This window comes from Lissotriton vulgaris, chromosome 2_2 (genome assembly GCF_964263255.1).
Source record: "Lissotriton vulgaris chromosome 2_2, aLisVul1.2, whole genome shotgun sequence".
NCBI lineage: Eukaryota > Metazoa > Chordata > Amphibia > Caudata > Salamandridae > Lissotriton > Lissotriton vulgaris.
In genome coordinates, this window is record NC_141688.1 from 81623107 (window position 1) to 81642385 (window position 19279).

At 46.3% G+C, this 19279-nt stretch overlaps 2 protein-coding genes and 1 pseudogene across 6 annotated transcripts in view; 1 reads left to right on the top strand and 2 right to left on the bottom strand.

The window, feature by feature from the left end:
• PPCDC (phosphopantothenoylcysteine decarboxylase) overlaps nucleotides 1-3973 on the bottom strand; it is a 532546-nt gene extending 528573 nt beyond the window's left edge. Inside the window, exon 1 of one of the 3 annotated variants that reach the window (XM_086959324.1) lies at nucleotides 3874-3973. The gene's annotated coding sequence lies outside the window, so the exon portion shown is untranslated. Of the gene's footprint in view, nucleotides 1-3799 lie in introns of all 3 variants that reach the window. The other 2 variants (XM_086959322.1, XM_086959323.1) reach the window with 2 other exon arrangements.
• On the top strand, nucleotides 3935-7867 carry LOC147729038 (uncharacterized). 3 transcript variants are annotated; one of them, XM_086959319.1, is made up of 3 exons: nucleotides 3935-4068; nucleotides 6384-6585; nucleotides 7050-7867. In XM_086959319.1, the coding sequence occupies exons 2-3, from the start codon at nucleotides 6396-6398 to the stop codon at nucleotides 7646-7648; spliced, it is 789 nt and encodes a 262-aa protein (XP_086815445.1). In that variant the 5' UTR covers nucleotides 3935-4068; nucleotides 6384-6395; the 3' UTR covers nucleotides 7649-7867. The 3 variants fall into 3 exon arrangements, with proteins under 3 accessions (XP_086815445.1, XP_086815446.1, XP_086815447.1); XM_086959320.1 differs by having other exon boundaries at nucleotides 3960-4068; nucleotides 6387-6585; XM_086959321.1 differs by lacking the exon at nucleotides 6384-6585 and having other exon boundaries at nucleotides 3966-4068.
• A 5723-nt stretch (nucleotides 7868-13590) lies between these two features.
• On the bottom strand, nucleotides 13591-14537 carry LOC147729039 (lactoylglutathione lyase pseudogene; annotated as a pseudogene).
• Nucleotides 14538-19279: the final 4742 nt, after the last annotated feature.

The window sequence follows — 19279 nt, forward strand, 5'->3', positions numbered from 1 at the left end:
ATGAACGATGTTGTTCGGATCCAACATGTCCGAGATAGCTGGAGGGGGAACCGCCGGGCGGGAGGGAAGCCACAGCCTCGAGGGACCTGGGTCAGTGTCGGGATCACCTGCGGCGTCAGGATTAGTGGGTTGGGTGGTCGGAGGGGGGGGCGGAGGGGAAAGTGCAGTCAGCTGAACTGCTCGGCTATCAAGGAAAGCCTGGCGTAAATGCTCAAAAGCGTCTGACTCCACCCCTGGAGCCCGGAGCCGCTTGGCCGGAGAGGAACCAACTGGGACGGAGGCCGGAGGGGCCACTGGGGCTGAGGGAGCTCCTGTGCGCTGTTCTAGGCGCGAAAATGCATCATTTATCTGGCGTGAAAACCTGTCCTCGAGAGGAGAGATAGCCTGGCCTACAGCCTGATAAATAGAAGAATAAACAGCATCATAAAAAGCATCCCCAGGGCATTTCTGCAAGGGGATCCTCCTCCTCAGGATACTCATCATAATACTCAATGGCCAATATAAATGGAGATAAGGCACAGGAATGGCAACTACACAGGCCTGTGGTAGGGCCTTATGTAAATATAAAAGGCTGGGTGACAGCTCAGATCAGGGGCAGCAAGGCAACACCGCAATTGGAGGGGTTCGAGGCCCAGGGGACAACTGCTAGCAGCTGATACAGGAAAACACACACCCGTGCCAGAGGGGCGCTCACCGGTCTGGGCCTTGTCCCCTTCACAGCCTAGAACAGGCGAGTACAGGACCTCACACGAGGCGTAATACTGTAAAATTAATACTGACTCCACAACCCCTTAGCTGTAATGAAAGGGTGGTGGAGCGTACACAATCAGCAACGCGGTAACTAATCCGCCTCAGCCGCTACGACCCAGACGGGCGTTCGCCTCAGACCGGGGTCTCTGGAGCTTAGACGCACGTGCGACGTTTAAATCCTCTGAAGAGATCAAACGTCGCGTCACGCCCAAGGTGACCTCCCACGCCGTCTAGCAGCGGGAGGTCCGCAAAGGCCAAGCCAGCAACACACGCCTCGTAGGGACGAGGAAACTCTCAACCCGCAGCGTCTCTGTACAACAAAAGAAATGCACACGAAGGTGCCAGAAACGCGACCCCCTAGAGGGGAGATAAACCCAGAAAAACCAGTGCGCGAAGATCGCGAACAGAACGGTGAGCAAACACCACATAAACTAAGCAGGTGCGAACTCACTAGCACAATAGAGCAAATAAGTATACGCATTAATCACAGCACTAATACAAAAGCTATGCCAACAGCAATGAGCAGACAATAAATCACTTAGCACTAAACAGCACAAAAGACTGGAGAGTACTTATCTTTGCTGCGGAGCAGCGAAGAGGAAGAATGGACATTAGCAAAGGACTATATTGGACTGGTTGCCCCTGATTGGACATTGACACTGGTTATGATTGGTTGTTGTCATGATTGTTTTTTTTTACTACTTTTTCCCTATGGTTCATGGGAAACGTAGTCTTTTGCTTACCTTCATGCTGCTAATGGAATAAAGTGAAGAAAGAAGGCATAATCCTCGCCTTCAGTCCTGACATAGAATCTGTTTTCTCAACAAACACAAAATATACCGACAAGTGTTGCTGCACAGTGGAGGGCTGTTTGCAAAGATCAAATGGTTACCTTTCAGTTGTGTATTGCTGTATTTGGGTGTTCAACTGGCAATACGATGAAACCTTTGCCCAGACTACAATGTGTAAAAATGACAAAATAACAGTATCACAACTGAGCTGTACAGATGCCTTTTCTTGCAGTTTATTTGGTCGCTTAATCTGGTTCTTTCCTGCCACGCAATTCTAGAGGCCGACTGTACCTATCCCTCAGGTATTTTAACCCACTCAGGCTGCAGCCACCAAGCAGCGCAGGGTTGCTACTGATCACTCCTCCGCCCTGTATTTTTTAGACGTATCAGCTACTTCTTATAAAGTGGTCCTTTCTGGGAAAATATACTCCACAGTTTTGCCCAGCAGCAAACAATCCAATACTTGGTAGTAACTATTACTGACAGGATGGTCTCAACATCTTGAAACATGTGCTGCAAGAAAACGTGGGTTAAACCTAGAAAATATGCCTTTGCTCTAGACCAGTGGTTCTTAACCTGTGGTCCTGGGACCCCTGCAAGTCCACAACAGCTACTCAACAACTGCTTAGAAAATTAAATATTCTTAACATATTAATTAAAGTGTATATAAATAAAGCAGCAAATTGTACAATCCCAGGGCAAACATGATTACTTTAGAAGCCATCCCAGAGTCATTGGATGATCATCAAACTACCTTAGAAGTCATTTACACGTCATCAGACATCATCAAGCTCTTGAAGTCATCAGCAAGCTGCAGAAGCTCAGCCTGATGATTTGAGGATGACTTGAAAATAAGTATCTGATGACTTTAGTAGGTGTCATTATTCGTGATGATTTAAGGATGACTTGAAAATTAGTATCTGCTGACTTCAGAAGGTGTCATTATTCCTGATGTTCTGAGGATGACTTGTAAATGACTCTCCGATAACTTTACAAGATGACATTGTTCCTGATGACTTTAGGGTGATTTTAAAATAAGCATCAGAATACTTCAAAGGTACTATTGTGTTTTCAATAAGATGTTTTTGCGTCTGGTGATTTTAACAGGAATTGCTTGTCTATTTAAAGAGCACGTCCACCACTTTGGTTTCAGTTTTCCAGAAAAATGCAAACTGGGAGCCCCAAAACCCAAACACACCCTGAACCCCCAAATTAACCCTTGCACCCCAAAACCCAAACACACCCTGAACCCCCAAATTAACCCTTGCACCCCAAACACACCCTGAACCCCAATATTAACCCTTGCACCCAAAACCCAAACACACCCTAAACCCTAAAATTAACCCTGGCACCCCAAAACCCAGACACACCCTGAACCCCCAAATTAACCCTTGCACCCCAAAACCCAAACACACCCTAAACCCTAAAATTAACCCTGGCACCCCAAAACCCAAACACACCCTGAACCCCCAAATTAACCCTTGCACCCCAAAACCCAAACACACCCTGATCCCCAATATAAAATTAACCCTGGCACCCCAAAACCCAAACACACCCTGAACCCCCAAATTAACCCTTGCACCCCAAACCCACCCTAAACCCTAAAATTAACCCTGGCACCCCAAAACCCAAACACACCATGAACCCCCAAATTAACCCTTGCACACCAAATGCACCCTAACCCCTAATATTAACCCTTGTACCCTAAAACCCAAACACACCCTAAACCCTAAAATTAACCCTCGCACCCCAAACCCAAACATGCTCTAAACCCTTAAATTACACCTGGCCCCCCAAAACACAAACCCACCCTCAACCCTAAAATAACCATGTACGCCCTACAATCCAAAAGCCCTACAAACCCCCTAACTGTTTATGAATGCGGAATGCCGGGAGGCGCTGCTGTGATTGCAAATGATACTTTCTGTACCCCCAGGCTGCACTTCCTTCATAGAGTATTTCCATAAACACATAGGGGCAGATTTACAAGCCCCTGGCGCCACTTTTGCGTCACTTTTAACATGGGAAAAGTGACGCAAACGTGGCGCAAGGTTCTTGTAAATCTGCCTCATAGTTTAGTGGAATCCAATTGTTAGACTCATTAAACAACTGCGGACAGACCTTCTCATGGCCCGAGGAATAGTTCTTGCAAAGGAAAACAAGCTTTGTCGTCATGGTGACTGCCGAATTCACTCCATCACAATACTAAAATACATTTTTAAAAAGCACAGCTGCCTCGAACACAATGCCAAAATCACCTACTGTACACCAACAGTCTGCCGGCTGGCTGGGACTCGAACCGCAGGTCCTCAATGGAGAGCAGTTCTCTCACCTTTGCATATATCTGAAGCAGGAAGATTCCTCTTGCAAAAGCCTACGCACATCCGGGAGCGCCGGAAGTGACGTCATTGTTCTGCGGCAAGATCGAAGACCGCCGTGAGTGCAATGGAAAAGGGACAGATGGATTGGCATCGGTCTCTTTATTTTTCCAACTCCACTTCCTTCATCGATTCCAGCGTATACTCAGGTAAGTGCTGCAGCTGCTACCAGGGGGTAGATGTTAGTCCATCGGGGCAAGCTCCACGCCATATCTGTACGCGCCCATCCTGGGTCAGAGCCCCCATGCATAGCGCTGCCTTTCTTAAAAAAGAGCAGAATCGATCCTCCGCTCTCGGTCCCAGCTGCTCAATTTCCGTCCCAGACCAGCTTCCTCATTTTTCGGAAAGCACGAGTTTTCATTAAGGGGCCAAATTCAGACGCAGCTCCCTGCATGTGTGTTCTTCGTACGTGTTATAATGAATGCCTGGCTGTGTTGCAATGTGTGTGCATTATGTGTGTTTGACGTTTGTCTGTATCAGCCTGCCTGCTTGTTTAATATGCACCTTTTGTGTTTGAGCATGTGTATTTTTATGTATGTGTGACGTAGTGCGTGCCTGTGTAAGTTGTGGAAAATTGCAAAAAGCCTAAAAAATGTGTTTTACAGCAAGTTCTTCGCCGTAAGGAAAAATAAATCACTGCCCGTGTATTGTAGGTCCCATGTTGGTTCCAAGTGCACAGTGCGTGTATTCTAGATTATCGACCAAATTGAACAGTTTTCGATCTACTGAAAAGTTGTCAATCAAAGAAGGCTAAACGCATTTATTTATGTGAATACTGTATATTGTTGAGCATTACTTGTGTCCTTGCAACTTGTAGTGAGCTTTCATTACTAAATGAATGTGTGCTCTATTGTTGAATCCTGGTCACGTTCCCCAAGTTGTGTAGTGTGCAGAGCAGCACATCTTCTAAAACACTGGCAGTTTTCATGGATGCGTTTCAAAGCATAAGGATAAATGCTTCAAATAACTTAGCCGTTGTAATGCTGGTTACTTATTTTGTTTGCTATTTGTGTAATTGAAAGGGCTGGTTGCCTGTGGCGATTGAGGTTTACCCCCTATTTAGGAAACGTAGTCAGACGCATTCCAACATCTTGCAATATCTACTTTCGCAAAACTGGCTATCATTCTGGTTTCGTTCCATGTGCATGCAATGTTTTTAACTCGTTTGTATATATTATTGAGACAGGACCAATTACGTATTCCCTGTTTGCGCTAATTTACCTTGACCGCTAAGATCTCTGTAAAAATGAAGCCGGTCTTGTTACATCTGCCACTATCGATCCCAGCCATATATTATCCAGTTACAACCTGACCTACTGCTAAAGTATTGAGGCAGAGGGATCGAACCCTAAGATAAATCGCATTAATATTTCCTATTAATTCCAGCCCATTGGGTTTCAATCATGGCCAAGCGGCACTCGGCCCCAGGAGCCTGCGCGTCCTGGTGGCGGTGTTTACACAGCAGCTGAGACACGGTAAATCATCTACCTGCCTTAATGGAGGATTATGTATTACCTCGGGCTGGGGTCTCGACGGGAGCTGCGCAGGCAGCATTTTCAACCAAGCATCCTGGCCCAATGCTTTTCTCTCTCTCCTTCTCTCTCGCCTTCTCTCTCTCGCTTCTAGCATTCAACTGCCTCAGATCATGTGTTAAATATTTATACGGTGAAAGCACGCACAAGTTGCAGTAACGCGTGCCTTCCCCATTGATTGAGATCTTATAAGAGGTTTCCCCATGCCCTCTTCTCGTTTGAACTGCGGGTACTGCATGTGTCAACGAGGTATGGGATCCCTTTATGTTAAATTGCATCTCTTACCAAACTTCCAAACACCTCTGGCAAAACATTTATACGGTCCCAGAGGGGAGACCTATTGGCTATGCCAATGCTTTTGCTTTATGTATTTGCCATTGTAATGTCTTTTTGTTTCATTTATAAAGCCATTACATATTGCACAATTAACGTACAATACTACTAGCAAAGCTAATACCTTTAGCTTAATAAAAGGTGAAACCTATTGCATTTTTAACGCTTGTCCTTTCATGTTGGGGTGCCGGTGGGCAGAGGGTAGCAGGCATCTGACTCCCTATGCATCTGTGGGGATAGGTAACTTTCCTGTCACAAACCCCCGTGTGAAAGTTCACTTATTGATAGTTCTTCTATTTCTCTCACAATGCCTCTACTTTGCTATTACTATTTGCCCTGAGCAGCAAGACCTAAGCATACACTCTGGCTCTCCAAAAATAAAGTTGATTATTAGGTAATTTCCTCAATGGCCTTCAGTGCATGCCCAAACACTTCTTTGTAGTCCAACATCTAGGCATATTAGATAGAAATTGCACCAGGTCAGTGTACTTTTTGGGGTGCTTTTCTCCAATTAAATCTGTTAATCAGTTTGATATGCTTTGTATTTTACCTCTGAAATTTAAACCACACACAAACTAATTCCTGATTTTTATATCTAGCAGGACATAATCATGGTTTCATTCAACATCCTGTTTTTCACTTGCGATCATTCTGTGTGTGTTCGAAAAGATGGTGACTTCCTGCTTTTGGACAATCCCGGGGAAGTTATTTGTAAATGGCTGGTCGAAAATCTAGATGAAGCTGGTCGGCCAATCACCGAAGAGAGAGATTTTAAAGCTATGATTCTGTTCCAATCATCTGGTAAGCACAATAAGTAAACCTTTATAATAAGTTTGCAACTGCAGGATAACAGTACAAATTACCAACCTGTTTCAGTAAAAACCTACATTTGTGATTAATTAATCCAATAATGGACAGTAAAAATGAACATGCATGTCCCCACATATGCCTTGGATTGCTCTCCATGAAAAGGACTGAAACGTTTAGCTTGTGGCACTACTATAAGGCAGCCATTTTTGGATAAACTATTTTATTTAGGCAACTTTTTTTCAGGAGGTTCAAGTTCAGGCTTACAATGTGTACTGTCTATTAAGGAAAACTTACTTACTTGGTTATGGATAGATTGTACATTTGTCCTTTATTATCAATACCTCTTTATTTAAATATTATGGCTAGAGCGTGAATATATATTGCAAGTGGTCAATGTGTTTTTATCTGTTTTGAAGTTTATATGTAAATATATATTTTTTTTCTCTTTTTTTTAGTGAAGAAACTGTGTCTAATGATTCAGGATATTTTTCAAGAGCTAATTGCAAGCTATTCTGCCACAACAGAGGGTCTAAAACAGGTGTTACTTCAAAGGGCACTGGAGGAAAAGCAGATGTTAATGGACTGTGGCAATCGGGGAAGCGCTGGTAGACTTAAGAGGGGGTTACGCGAACTACAAGAGGAAGAAATTGCAGAGAAAAGATGCAAGGACAAAAAAGCCAAGCAGAGTGGACTGGATTATATAAGAGTTGGTAACAAAGCTCATGCTGAAAGCACAACTTCTCAGCCTGGTGATGCAAGTTCGCGGATGAGTTTGCAGAAACTTGAAAACCTGGCCCTTTTAGCAGGGATGGCTAGTGTCCTTCATCAAAAATCCGCTACTAAAAATGACGCATCAGACCGTGAAAATAAACTTGTCTTGGAGTCCCCGCTTAAATCCAAATATCAAGGACAAAAACATGCCTCCCTTTCACCACGTCATCCTAGAGCGGTACTCATAGTACGGCCCGCGGGCCTGTGGCGGCCCGGCAAGCCTTTCCTGGCGGCCCACGGACCCCCGAGACATCATACCTGTGTATTACGTTTTTTTTGTTAAGTGTCTGCAGCAGCGCGGGAGACTCTGCTGCTCTGTGGGAGCTGCCGGCCGGGCGATCCTAGCAATGGCCAGAGTAAAGCTGCAGGGGCCTAAGAAGAGGTGAAATACAAAGGCCACATTAACATGCAAATGGTCTTTTAAAGACCTGTTAAGAGCTCGGGTGTGGCTGTGAGTGTGTGTGCGCCCCGGCTGGCACACAGGCAGGGTGAGGTGACAGAGGGAGTGGGAGGGAAAGGGAGGGGGACGGAGAGGGTGTGAGAGGGAGTGAGTGTGAGAGGGAGTGAGTGTGAGTGTGAGAGGGAGTGAGTGTGAGAGGGAGTGAGTGTGAGAGGGAGTGAGTGTGAGAGGGAGTGAGTGTGAGAGGGAGTGAGTGTGAGAGGGAGTGAGTGTGAGAGGGAGTGAGTGTGAGAGGGAGTGAGTGTGAGAGGGAGTGAGTGTGAGAGGGAGTGAGTGTGAGAGGGAGTGAGTGTGAGAGGGAGTGAGTGTGAGAGGGAGTGAGTGTGAGAGGGAGTGAGTGTGAGAGGGAGTGAGTGTGAGAGGGAGTGAGTGTGAGAGGGAGTGAGTGAGTGGGAGGGAGTGAGTGAGTGGGAGGGAGTGAGTGAGAGGGATGGAGTGAGAGACTGAGAGGGATGGAGTGAGAGACTGAGAGGGATGGAGTGAGTGAGAGGGATGGAGTGAGTGAGAGGGATGGAGTGAGAGGGAGTGAGTGAGAGGGAGAGGGAGTGTGAGAGGGAGTGAGTGTGAGAGGGAGTGAGTGTGAGAGGGAGTGAGTGTGAGAGGGAGTGAGTGTGAGAGGGAGTGAGTGTGAGAGGGAGTGAGTGGGAGGGAGGGAGTGAGTGAGTGAGAGGGATGGAGTGAGTGAGTGAGAGGGATGGAGTGAGTGAGTGAGAGGGATGGAGTGAGTGAGTGAGAGGGATGGAGTGAGTGAGTGAGAGGGATGGAGTGAGTGAGTGAGAGGGATGGAGTGAGTGAGAGGGATGGAGTGAGTGAGAGGGATGGAGTGAGTGAGAGGGATGGAGTGAGTGAGAGGGATGGAGTGAGTGAGAGGGAGGGAGTGAGTGAGAGGGAGTGTGAGTGGGTGAGTGAGTGAGAGGGAGGGAGTGAGTGAGAGGGAGGGAGTGAGAGGGAGGGAGTGAGAGGGAGGGAGTGAGACGGACAGGGAGGGAGAGGGAGTGAGGTGGAGATAGAGACAGAGGGAAAGGGAGGGAGACTGATGGGGATTGACAATGGAGGGAACGGGAGGGAGACTAATGGGGAGTGAGATGGGGGGAAATGGAGGGAGACTGATGGGGAGTGAGATGGAGGGAAAGGGAGGGAGACTGAGAGGGAGTGAAAGGGAGAGGGAGTGAAGGGGAGGGAGACGGAGATGGAGAGGGAGTGGGAGGGAAAGGAAGGGAAATGGAGGGAGAGGGAGGGAAAGGGAGTGAGACGGAGAGGGAGGGAGACAGAGAGGGAGGGAGAGAGGGAGGGAGGGAGAGAGAGAGTGGGAGTGAGAGAGTGGGAGTGAGAGAGTGGGAGTGAGAGAGTGGGAGTGAGAGAGTGGGAGTGAGAGAGTGGGAGTGAGAGAGTGGGAGTGAGAGAGTGGGAGTGAGAGAGTGGGAGTGAGAGAGTGGGAGTGAGAGAGAGGGAGTGAGACAGTCAGTGAGACAGAGGAAGACAGGAGAGAGGGAGGGAGAGAGAGCGAGAGAGAGCTATAGAGAGGGAGGGAGACCGAGAGAGAAAGAGAGAGAGAGATGTGTGTATGCCGGGACGGCTCAGTGGACGTAGGTGTCCGCTGCAGGGACCTGTGATCAACCTCATGGTCAGTTTTATGTTGTTGCTCTAGCCCCGCCCCTCTCCCACTGACCCCGCCCCCACCGATGCGGCCCTCGGACACAAACCAAACTGTAAATTTGGCCCCCGAAATAAAGTTTGTGAGTACCCATGTCCTAGAGCATGGGTACTCATAGTACGGCCCGCGGGCCAGGGGCAGCCGGCAAGCCTTCCCTGGCGGCCCACGGACCTTGCAGACATCCTACCAATGTATTTCTTTTAAAGATTGTCTGCTGCAGCGCGACTCTGAGAGTCTCTGCTGCTCTGTGGGGGCCAGGGTCGGGCGATTCTCACTTAGCCAGAGTGGAGCTGCAGGGGCCTAAGATGGGGTGGAATACAACAAAGCCTCATTAGCATTCAAATGGCCTTTAACGCCTGTGAAGTGCTTGGGTGCGGCTGTGTGTGTCAGGAAGCTGTCTCACCCAGGGCTGACACACAGGCAGGGTGAGGTGACAGAGGGATGTCGAGGGACATAGACAGAGGGAGGGATGGAAAGAGAGGGAGACAGAGGGGAGAGGGAAAGGGAGGGAGAGGGACACAGAGAAAGGGAGACAGAGGGAGGGCGGCGACAGAGGATGATGGAGGGAGGGAGTGAGGGTGACGGAGGGAGTAAGGGCGACGGAGGGAGTAAGGGCGATGGAGTGTGGGCGAGGGAGTGAGGGCGGGGGAGTGATGTAATCAATAGCCATCCTGAAGCTGTCATAGGACCATCCAGGAATAATCCACACTCATCCAAAAATTGTCATGGGATCATTCCAGAGTAATCCACTTTAAGGATCATCCTGGAATAATTGACAGTCATCCTTAAATTAGCTAGAACCCATCCTGGAGTAATTCTCACTCATCCTGAAGTTGTCAATTAGTATTCGTGGAGTTGTAAAAGGTAATCACTTCCTGCCAGTAGAAGTCATTAGAACACCATCCTACTGTAGTTTTTGTGATGAGTCTAGGTTCGTCATCACATTTACATTTTTCGTCCTACAGGCATACGTCAGGATGGCTTGGGATGACTTCCCCAGATAATTGCAGGAATAGCCTGACTGTAATCATCAGATGAGTCCAGAATGACTCCAGGATGATCTTCCTATTTGACATGGGATTGAAGTTCGTATCCTCAAATTATTTTGTGGGCGAAAGTGCATTAAATAGACTAAGTATGAACGATGATTGATGATGGCGTGACTTTCTAAAAGCTTCAACATTCCCACTATTTTAATTGTGAATAAATATTTCATAATTTGTGCGTTTCTCGGACGAATGCACATTTCTGTGCATTATTTTGAAGCTCAAGTCATCGATATTGCTTCGACCCGGGTACCCAGAATCCAATAATGATTCAGTGGGGTTCCCCGGATTACAATATTGATTCAGTGGAGGTCTCTGGATTCCGGTAATAATTAAGAGGGGGAGGCGTGGGGGAGGTCACAGAAGTCGCAAGGTTTAAGAACCACTGCCCTAGACAATACGTAAATTAACAAGCAATTGTACCAGAGGTGAATTTACAGTGAGATTTGAGTCTCTGATTTGTTGGTCTCAGTAGTACATTTTCCTAGCTCACCTACACAGTAAACGACCACCTGCCCGCTACTTAATCTGATCATCCAGAGCCTGTCGGCGGTTAAAGATTTAATTTTCTTTAAACTGACGACGTTTTCGTCGTTAAGTACTTCCGGGTTTCACGTCATCCAATCACATGCCTCAACACATTCTTGAAGGGGGCGGAGCTGGTAATACATATTCAATAAGCAATGACAGCTCTTCGTCCAGTCTTAATGCGCTACACATAATTCGCAAGTGACTATGGCCGTGGTGTCCGCACGTGCCTATGGCAAACAGTGCCTGTATCTCTTCCTCATTTTGTGCTACGCAGTTTTCACTGGGTTTTCGTTTTGCTGGCTGAACCCAAGGAGGTTTTCGTCTAACACCTGTTGTGTAATATGTGGTATCCCACTGGTATCGTGTATCCCCTGCACTTCGGCTTTCTTCGGAGAATAAACTCAGCCCGGGCAGGATCAGACAGAAGCAGTCGATCTCTGCTCGGGCCGAGTGCGGGGATACACGATTTCACTGGATAGGAAACGGAGCTGAGGCTATTAAGTACTCACGTTTCTTTAATGAAGGAGTCAATGCTGCACACGAAGAGACAGGAAGCATTTAATTACCGGACGTTTCTTTATTAAAAGAGTCAATACTGATGAACATGAAGAGACAGGACGCAATTCTCGAGTAGAACAAAGAATGCCCCTTGGTTCGGCCCCCCCCACTCCCCAGGGGGAGGGGGGACAGTGGCTGGACCGGGGGTCTCAGTGGAGGCCGCCCCCGGGAGGCAGAGCCCGAGCACCCAATGATTGGCTGGAGATAAGGGGAGCAAAGGCAGGGAAAGAGAAAAGAGCGGGCCCACCAAGCATTGGGGCTGGGCCAGCTCAGCCATAAATTTAAGGTAGGAATGTGTAGGGGGATAAGGGCTATTTAAGGGTGGGCACCGGGCACAAGGCCCTCTTTTCTCCGGGGAATTTTGGCAGGAGAAGACCCGCCCACCCACCCTTGGAGGGACAGGAATTGAAGGGGGGGATAGACAAAAGAGGTGAGAGTAGTCGCAGAGGCATATGGGGCTTACAAGAGATCCTGTGGTTTCGGAAGAAGGGACAACAGACGGTACTTACAAAGCGATCCAAGAAGAATACAAAAAGCAGGGGGCGCAGAGGGCTCAGACTACAAATGGGGCAGGCGGGACCCAGGGGGTCACTGGCGAGCTCCCTGGGTTCAGGTGAACCGGAAGTAAACAATTAATGGCGCAACGCGGGCGGGGGGCGGGGACAAACGCCAACCCGGAAGGGAATGTGTGGGCCCCGGAAGTGAAAAGGTCACCCGGCCGGGTGGGAACCGGCTGGTTACCCGGGAGTGATTGGACACCGGTGGCAAAGGGGGCCATCCGGTTTGGGTTAAAGCAGACGCTTACCCAAGGAGTGTGTGGAAACCGGAGGTAAAAGGTTACCCGGTCGGGCCGGAAGCAGAAGCTTGCCCGGAGAGAAAGGAAAAGGTTTGTCCCAGGGAGGGGGTGGCCTGGGCAAGGATAGCTGCACTGAATGTAGGGCACAGTGCAGAGGCATTGGTGGTTAAGGACGGGGACAAGTCACTTTGTAAAGAGAGCCGCACTGAATGTAGGGCACAGTGCAGAGCTGGTTGTGTAAGGACGCACGGTCGCCAAAACAGAAATAATGGCTTGTAAAGGATCGCTTGTAAGTGATAAATGCCTAATAAACTGCGGCCTTAATTCTTCCATAAAATAAACTGGTGTGGTCTGAATTTATTGGGATTCGGGCGGTGCGACCATGTGGGGGGTGCCTCTGCTGAGACACGTGAAATAAAAAAAAAAATGATATGCATACACGGAGTGAAAGAATGAAGTGTATTTTCGAGGCATGCATGGAGTGAAATATTGTGAAATATTATATAGTGAAATATTTCGAGCCATGCACGGAGTGAAAAAATCGCACGAGGCATGCACGAAGTGAAAGTACATTTTCAAGGAGAAAACAAAGAGATGCGACACTGTATGGAAGCGCAGTTAATGGCTAAATTACATAAATAAACTCTTATTTCATGGATTTTATGTTCTTTTTTTAAATTATAATGGTTATTTATTATGAATCTTTTTAATTTGCTCACACTGTGCTCTTCTCTGTGAGCGTTCTGTCATTGGTACAATTAGTGTGACTCTGCTTTTAACACTCACTTTTTTGATAACACATCTGCCCATCTTTGTGTACTGTGCAGTGTCGGCTGAACTCAGATTTCCCATATTACAGCATCAACAAATCAATTGAACAATTTCCACCAGTCGAGTTTTGGATATAGAAGAGGCCAGAAGACAAGAGAAAACAATGCTTATTCCCGAAATAAGAATATTTCTGCTTAAATGTCAGACGACATTCTGAAACATGTGAAATAGGTTGATGACTGATGTGCTGTGGTTAAATGCATGCTGTAATGACACATTTTTGTAAAGTAATGCGTACACCACCACCACTTGGAAACATGTTTGCGTGTTTATATAGCTGTCACTTTTCTACAAAACATTTGAAAAATATAGTAACACCATGTTCCTGAGGTTGTACAATATACAGGCACTAGGTTACCTTTTTCAGCAGAAGGTTTGCCTACACAAGATGTTCACAGCACTCAAGAAAGATGACAAAATCACAAGAGAAAAAAAAGGGAGAAATGCGGAGTTCGTCTTTTACAAAAATGTTATGTCAAGTACAACAAAGATATAGAATTTCAATATTGCTAACCGGTAGTGTTTTTATCGTATATGCTCATTTTCAGGCTCCTGGAGCGATCTCTTCGAACATTTGATGGCACGGACCCAAAAGCTAAGATCTTTATATTATATTTAACCCCTTCGGTGCTCATGATGGAGCGGTTCCGTCATGAGCGCCGGTAGGGCTGTGCTTATGACAGAACCGTTCCATCGTGTCCCCGCCCGCTCAATAGAACATTCAGCACAGCGCGAAAATTTGCGCCGCGCTGAATGTGTTAACATGTTGTTGGGACTGAGGATTTCAATCCAGTAAGCATCAGGATCCTGTATAAAAGCAAGCCCTTCCATTTTACCATCATCTGGTTGCTTTACAGATGTTACTCCCAGATCTTCCAATCTTTTACAAGCTGTGTAGACATCTGGAAATGCAATGCCAATGTGCCCAAATCCTCGAGGTTCAGAGCTTCCGTTATGATAACTCTTCTCTATACTTCCCCAATTATGAGTCAGTTCTATTGTGGCCTTCGTGGAAAAAGTCCATGCTGTTCGTTCTTTTGTATCCCTGGAGATATCCTTTTTGTTCTCATAACCCATGAAATAAAGTGAAAATTTCATAGATGAAAAATCACATTTCTGCAAAAGTGTCATTCCAAGAACTTTGGTATAAAATTATAATGCCTTCTTGGGATTTTTTATCCTAAGTATAGTTTGCTCCATCAAGTAATCCTTAGTGCTGGGGTCCCAGTCGGTGCACGCGTCGGCCACATCCTCTTTGGAGAGGCCATGCAACTCCGGCACCAGGACTTCGGACATGATGCTGCTGTAGCGGCGGGTTTCGGACGAAAGAGAGGAGACCTGACCCTTGGACTGAACTAAGCGATACCAAAGGGGATGATGGACGGAGCGTTTGAGCAAATCAAACACTCACCCCCAGTCAAGTGATCTGGGTTTAATCCATTACCATTCTTTAGCTCACTCCACCACCCCAGTTCAGACATGGTCATATGCAAATCAGTCTGACCCTGTGCCTCATGGGAAAAGTCCAGCCCGAACTGCCAAGCCATGTCTTCCCTGGACCGGAAACAAGCATCCTGGGACCGGTTTCGGGTTCATAACCCTCATCAGCCAGGCTACCTTGAATCCAGTGGCAAAGTGGGACTGAACCAGGCGGAGAGACGGGAGATAGGTCCCTTACATTCTAATTTTGAACAAGTATTTCATAGAGCCAAGGTTTTAGATTGCTATGAGTGACATTTTCATAATGTCAGCGTAATTATGAGTGATATTTGAACGACTATGGGTGGCACTTTCTCGCCAGCAGAATTAAGCAATACAGAGGGGGAACGACCGCACTGAAATGCATTAAGCCTGAGGAATGGTACTTGGCAGGAATCGTTGACTAGGAAGATGGATCAGTATTTATATCCTGTGTCACTGTTTGTCGGCGTCGATATTTCATCTTTCTTGAAAATCAACATGCTGTGCATTTTATTGCTGTTAGATAACTTGTAGGTACTGAGTTACTGCTTATCGTTTAAAGGCAGAACCAAATCCCATCTAAGCGGACTTGTTTCTTTTTCTCAAATTCCATTCCTTTCTGATGAATTCATTCTATAGATTATCCATTCTCCCCGTCTCATTTATGATTATTGTTGCAAATATTATTGTCGTTCGCTCGTAAACAAATCATACTGGGTGTACTGCACTTATTTTACTAGTGCCAACAGTTGGAGCCCCTAGTTTGACATTAAATAATTACTATGTAAAACTATTGTTTTTTACCTTTATTATTCCTACATTTTGTAAAATGATGTTGCTTTCTTTTATTGTTATTTATTACTACTACTGGTTTTTGGAAAAAGAAAATGCCGCCTTTTACTTGACCTCCAGGGCTTGGGGTAAGGGGTTATGTTGCTTTCTCTTATTGTTATTTATTACTTCTACTGGTTTTTGGAAAAGAAAATGCCACCTTTTACTTGACCTCCAGTGCTTGGGGCACAGGGTACTAAACTGAAATAGGTACAGTGTAATACGGCTAAGTAGGTTCAAGTCCCTGCTCCAAGGATTGGTGTGAAGTCTGCAAGGCCCATGAATGGATGTGGTCTCCTTTCTTCATTTTTATCTGATGTTGATTGTGTGGGGTGGTGTGCTGTTATTTATAGTGCTGCCAAGCTCCAGTGATGGTGACACCTCGAGCGCTGTAGAACAACAAACTTTATTATTACTAATGCCACAAATCTGTGTCATTGTATGTCAAGTGCGCTTCAAGGCATGAGTTAAATTTCTTCATTTGTGTATGTTGTCCCTGTTTTTACATATTTCTTACAAGCATGAGCTATGATTACTGTGTGTAAAACGAAGTTTGTACAAAGTATGGCTCCGGGCACACAGGTTGAACATTATCACATAGAAACTGCGCTCCTAAAGGGCTACAGTTCTTGTAAAACATAAAATCCTTCTTTTGAATATGATGTAAAGTGGAATGTCTGCTTGTGAGTGTATACAAATCATTCCATGGCATGTTTCTGCCTCTGCAGGGCGCCTTTGACCAGGGAGTGTGGAAGTTGTTGACAAAGACAGCAGGCTTCACGTGCAGCTTGTCCGTGAGCAGAGGTCCACCAGGGGCTTACTATGGCATGCATTGCTCTGCACCGTGGCCCAAAAAACGATGCCTCCCCCCGTGACGTCTGGTGTTTCCGAGACCCCCGCTTGATCTATGCCGGCGAAACTTTTTTCAAACCTACGATCGACAAAAACACCATCCAGGTGATGAGGGCCTTGATAATTTAAGATAGAGATCACCCTACCTGCTGACGTCGGGGATATATTTTTCTGTTCCCCACCTGTGGCTGTGAGGAAGGAACCATGCGCATTCGTTGAAAAAAGACCTACGAGGATTGCATTATTGAGCTTTACTGTGAAGCATCAATCGCTCGGGCACCTATACATCCCCTGTTCTCAGAAAAAACCACTGCGCTCGTCGCCCTTTCTATTACGGGTGGATTGTGCCACACCTTCCTGTACATCTCCGCCCTGATGAAGGTGTAGCCCCGGCTGGGGCAAGACAGCGAAACACGCGTTGGCGTTGTTCGTGTGGAGGCAGCTGGATTGTTTCTACCCCAACCCCTTTTCCATTCTGTCATCTAATCATCTTGTGGCTGCTATGTACATTTTGGATATCATGTGTGATATAAATAGTTTGATTGATGTATGAGTTATATTGAAATTTGGAATGTATGATGGTATGATTGTGATGTATGAATTTGGCGTTTGGGACTTGATTTATTGATTTATGTATTTTTTAAACTATGGCGTGGTCTGATATTTATCATGTTTGTTTATGAATTGATGACACTTTTCCTATAATAAAATTATTATATATTTTGTATTACTTGATGTGATCATTTGATTCAGCCCTTGTTTGCTCCGGTATTAATGGATCAGTAGAAGGACCTTTTATTAGGGCCTTGTCTGAAAGTATTGGGCAGGTATTCCTCTGTTTTTGATGCATTGCTCTGCAGCCACGAGGAGGAACTGCCAGTTCTTTAGCCATGGATATAATGCTGCTGAGGGCAGATCACCTTATAGATGCTCCACTGAATGGAGTCTGGCCTTCGTGCCATAAGCAACTACTATACTGAACTTAGACACACTTACTTCTTTCGAGGGTGGCAATGATTCCTCACGACGCTTGATTCTGGCTCAGCCGGGACCTGAGCATACATGTCTCAGGCACGGCCAGTGTGGTCGGGTCCGGTTGTATGATACCGCGTGCGTGCACTGCAGCTGTGAGCTCTTTCCCATAGTGCCAGCTGCAGCAGTGTGTCAGTGTGCCAGCAGGTACATGAGCCGCGGGTTGGGTCAGGTCCATCGCTGGGAACTCACCACGTGGTGCAAGGGGCCATCTATGCTCAAATTGCCCCAGCAGCCCTTAATGCAGGCAGCAGCCCATGAAAGCTTTGCGAAATGCCGCCCGTTCAAGGTGCATGCCTCAAACAATATAATGTCATGGTAGCCATTGGGCTGGGCAGGCACGGACATCGACATCCTGAAGTCAGTGAACCCTAATGCTGGGCGCATGTCCTAAGAGTTACATTGTACAACTGTGCAGCTCTTGCAGCTGCGTCAGAGCCCACAAGCCTACCTGGAACAGCGCGCACTGCATGCTGCCACTTAAGCTTGTATAACGGTACATTATTATATAGCAACACTCCGGCTTGACAGTTGAGAGGGCACTATAATGCGTGACTTTGCTTTTCAGTCCAGTGAAGAAGATCACCACACTGAAATGCGTTAGTCTATCGCCTGATGCGTGGTACTTGGCAGAGCTGGTTTTGCAAATCATGCTTGTATTTACATGGACGGTTGGGTCAGTGCGCATTCATTGACTTCCGTTCACCACTGATATGAAGCATGGCCAGTTTAAAATTATCTTAAAACCCAGTAAGATTAGGATGTATAAATGGTAAGATGTTTTTGAACTTGAAGAGCGTGATTATAACATGTGGTGGAGCTGTCGTGATTAGGCAGGGGAAGTGATCTACAGGTCTGATTTTGCTATGGATGGAGACCCTAGGGCGTTGTGCTTGCAAGGGAATTGTGCAAGTCAGTAAATTGACTGCCGGCACAATTTAGTACCGCTGCAACCTTGTTGGCTTAATGCATCCCATCCCTTGTATAGAAAGGGGTGAGGGTTGCTGAAATTTATATGGCGCAGTCACGTGAATCGTGTCTTGCATATGAGTCTGGAGGAGGCTTTATAGACTGGATATTCAATTTTTGAGTCTTGTATCAGTTGGCAATCGCCATTAATACTTTGCAGCTATCTGTTGTGTATATAGTCAAAGTTCCTGCGACGGGTAGAAGTTAGCATATTTGCACTCTGCTTTCATAGCTAATACCGAAGCAGGCACATTTGGTTGTATGCACATCGATTAATAGGAACAGCATGCATCTGCACATTCTTCATGAAAACGTCATGCAGGTGGCCTACAGATGACGATACAAGTTTCTTTTCATGATTCAAGTGCCTCTCTGCCCCTGTTTTAACAAGCATCTGCAATACAATCGGTCTCAAATTTACACAAGTTTGAGCTATTGGCATTGTAAATGGCAATGCCTTTCATTTATGTTTTGATTTTTTTAAAACATAAATAAAAGGCATTGTCATGTACAATGCCAATAGCTTAAACTCTCTCAAATTTGAGACCTATTGCTTTCCAAATGCTTGAAGGCATCGCTGAGTTGCCCCCTTCTGTCTTCCATGGTCTCTGAAGAGCACCCTGTTTGCTACGAGTTGAATAAACAAGCCAGTGGTCACTCCTGCAGTAAAAGAAACTCATTAAAGAAAATAGTGCTTACAGACTAAAAAAGACGTACTGTGTAACAACCGAAGTAAAAGTGCCAGTCCTCATGGGAGGTTACAAATGAAGACAAGGCGGGACTAAGGAGGGACTTACAAGCCTAAAAATGAATCAGAAGCCAGTATTTACGAAGGACAATGACACAAGCCAATGACAAATATCAGGAGAGAGTGGGCAGGGCTTCAAGTACAT

What these genes read in the sequence shown, in the direction of transcription:
- LOC147729038 (XM_086959319.1), top strand. Translation starts at nt 6,396, where the DNA reads ATGGTTTCATTCAACATCCTGTTTTTCACTTGCGATCATTCTGTGTGT. An exon ending in GATTCTGTTCCAATCATCTG is followed by an intron (nt 6,586 to 7,049) that starts GTAAGCACAATA and finishes TCTTTTTTTTAG; the next exon opens with TGAAGAAACTGTGTCTAATG.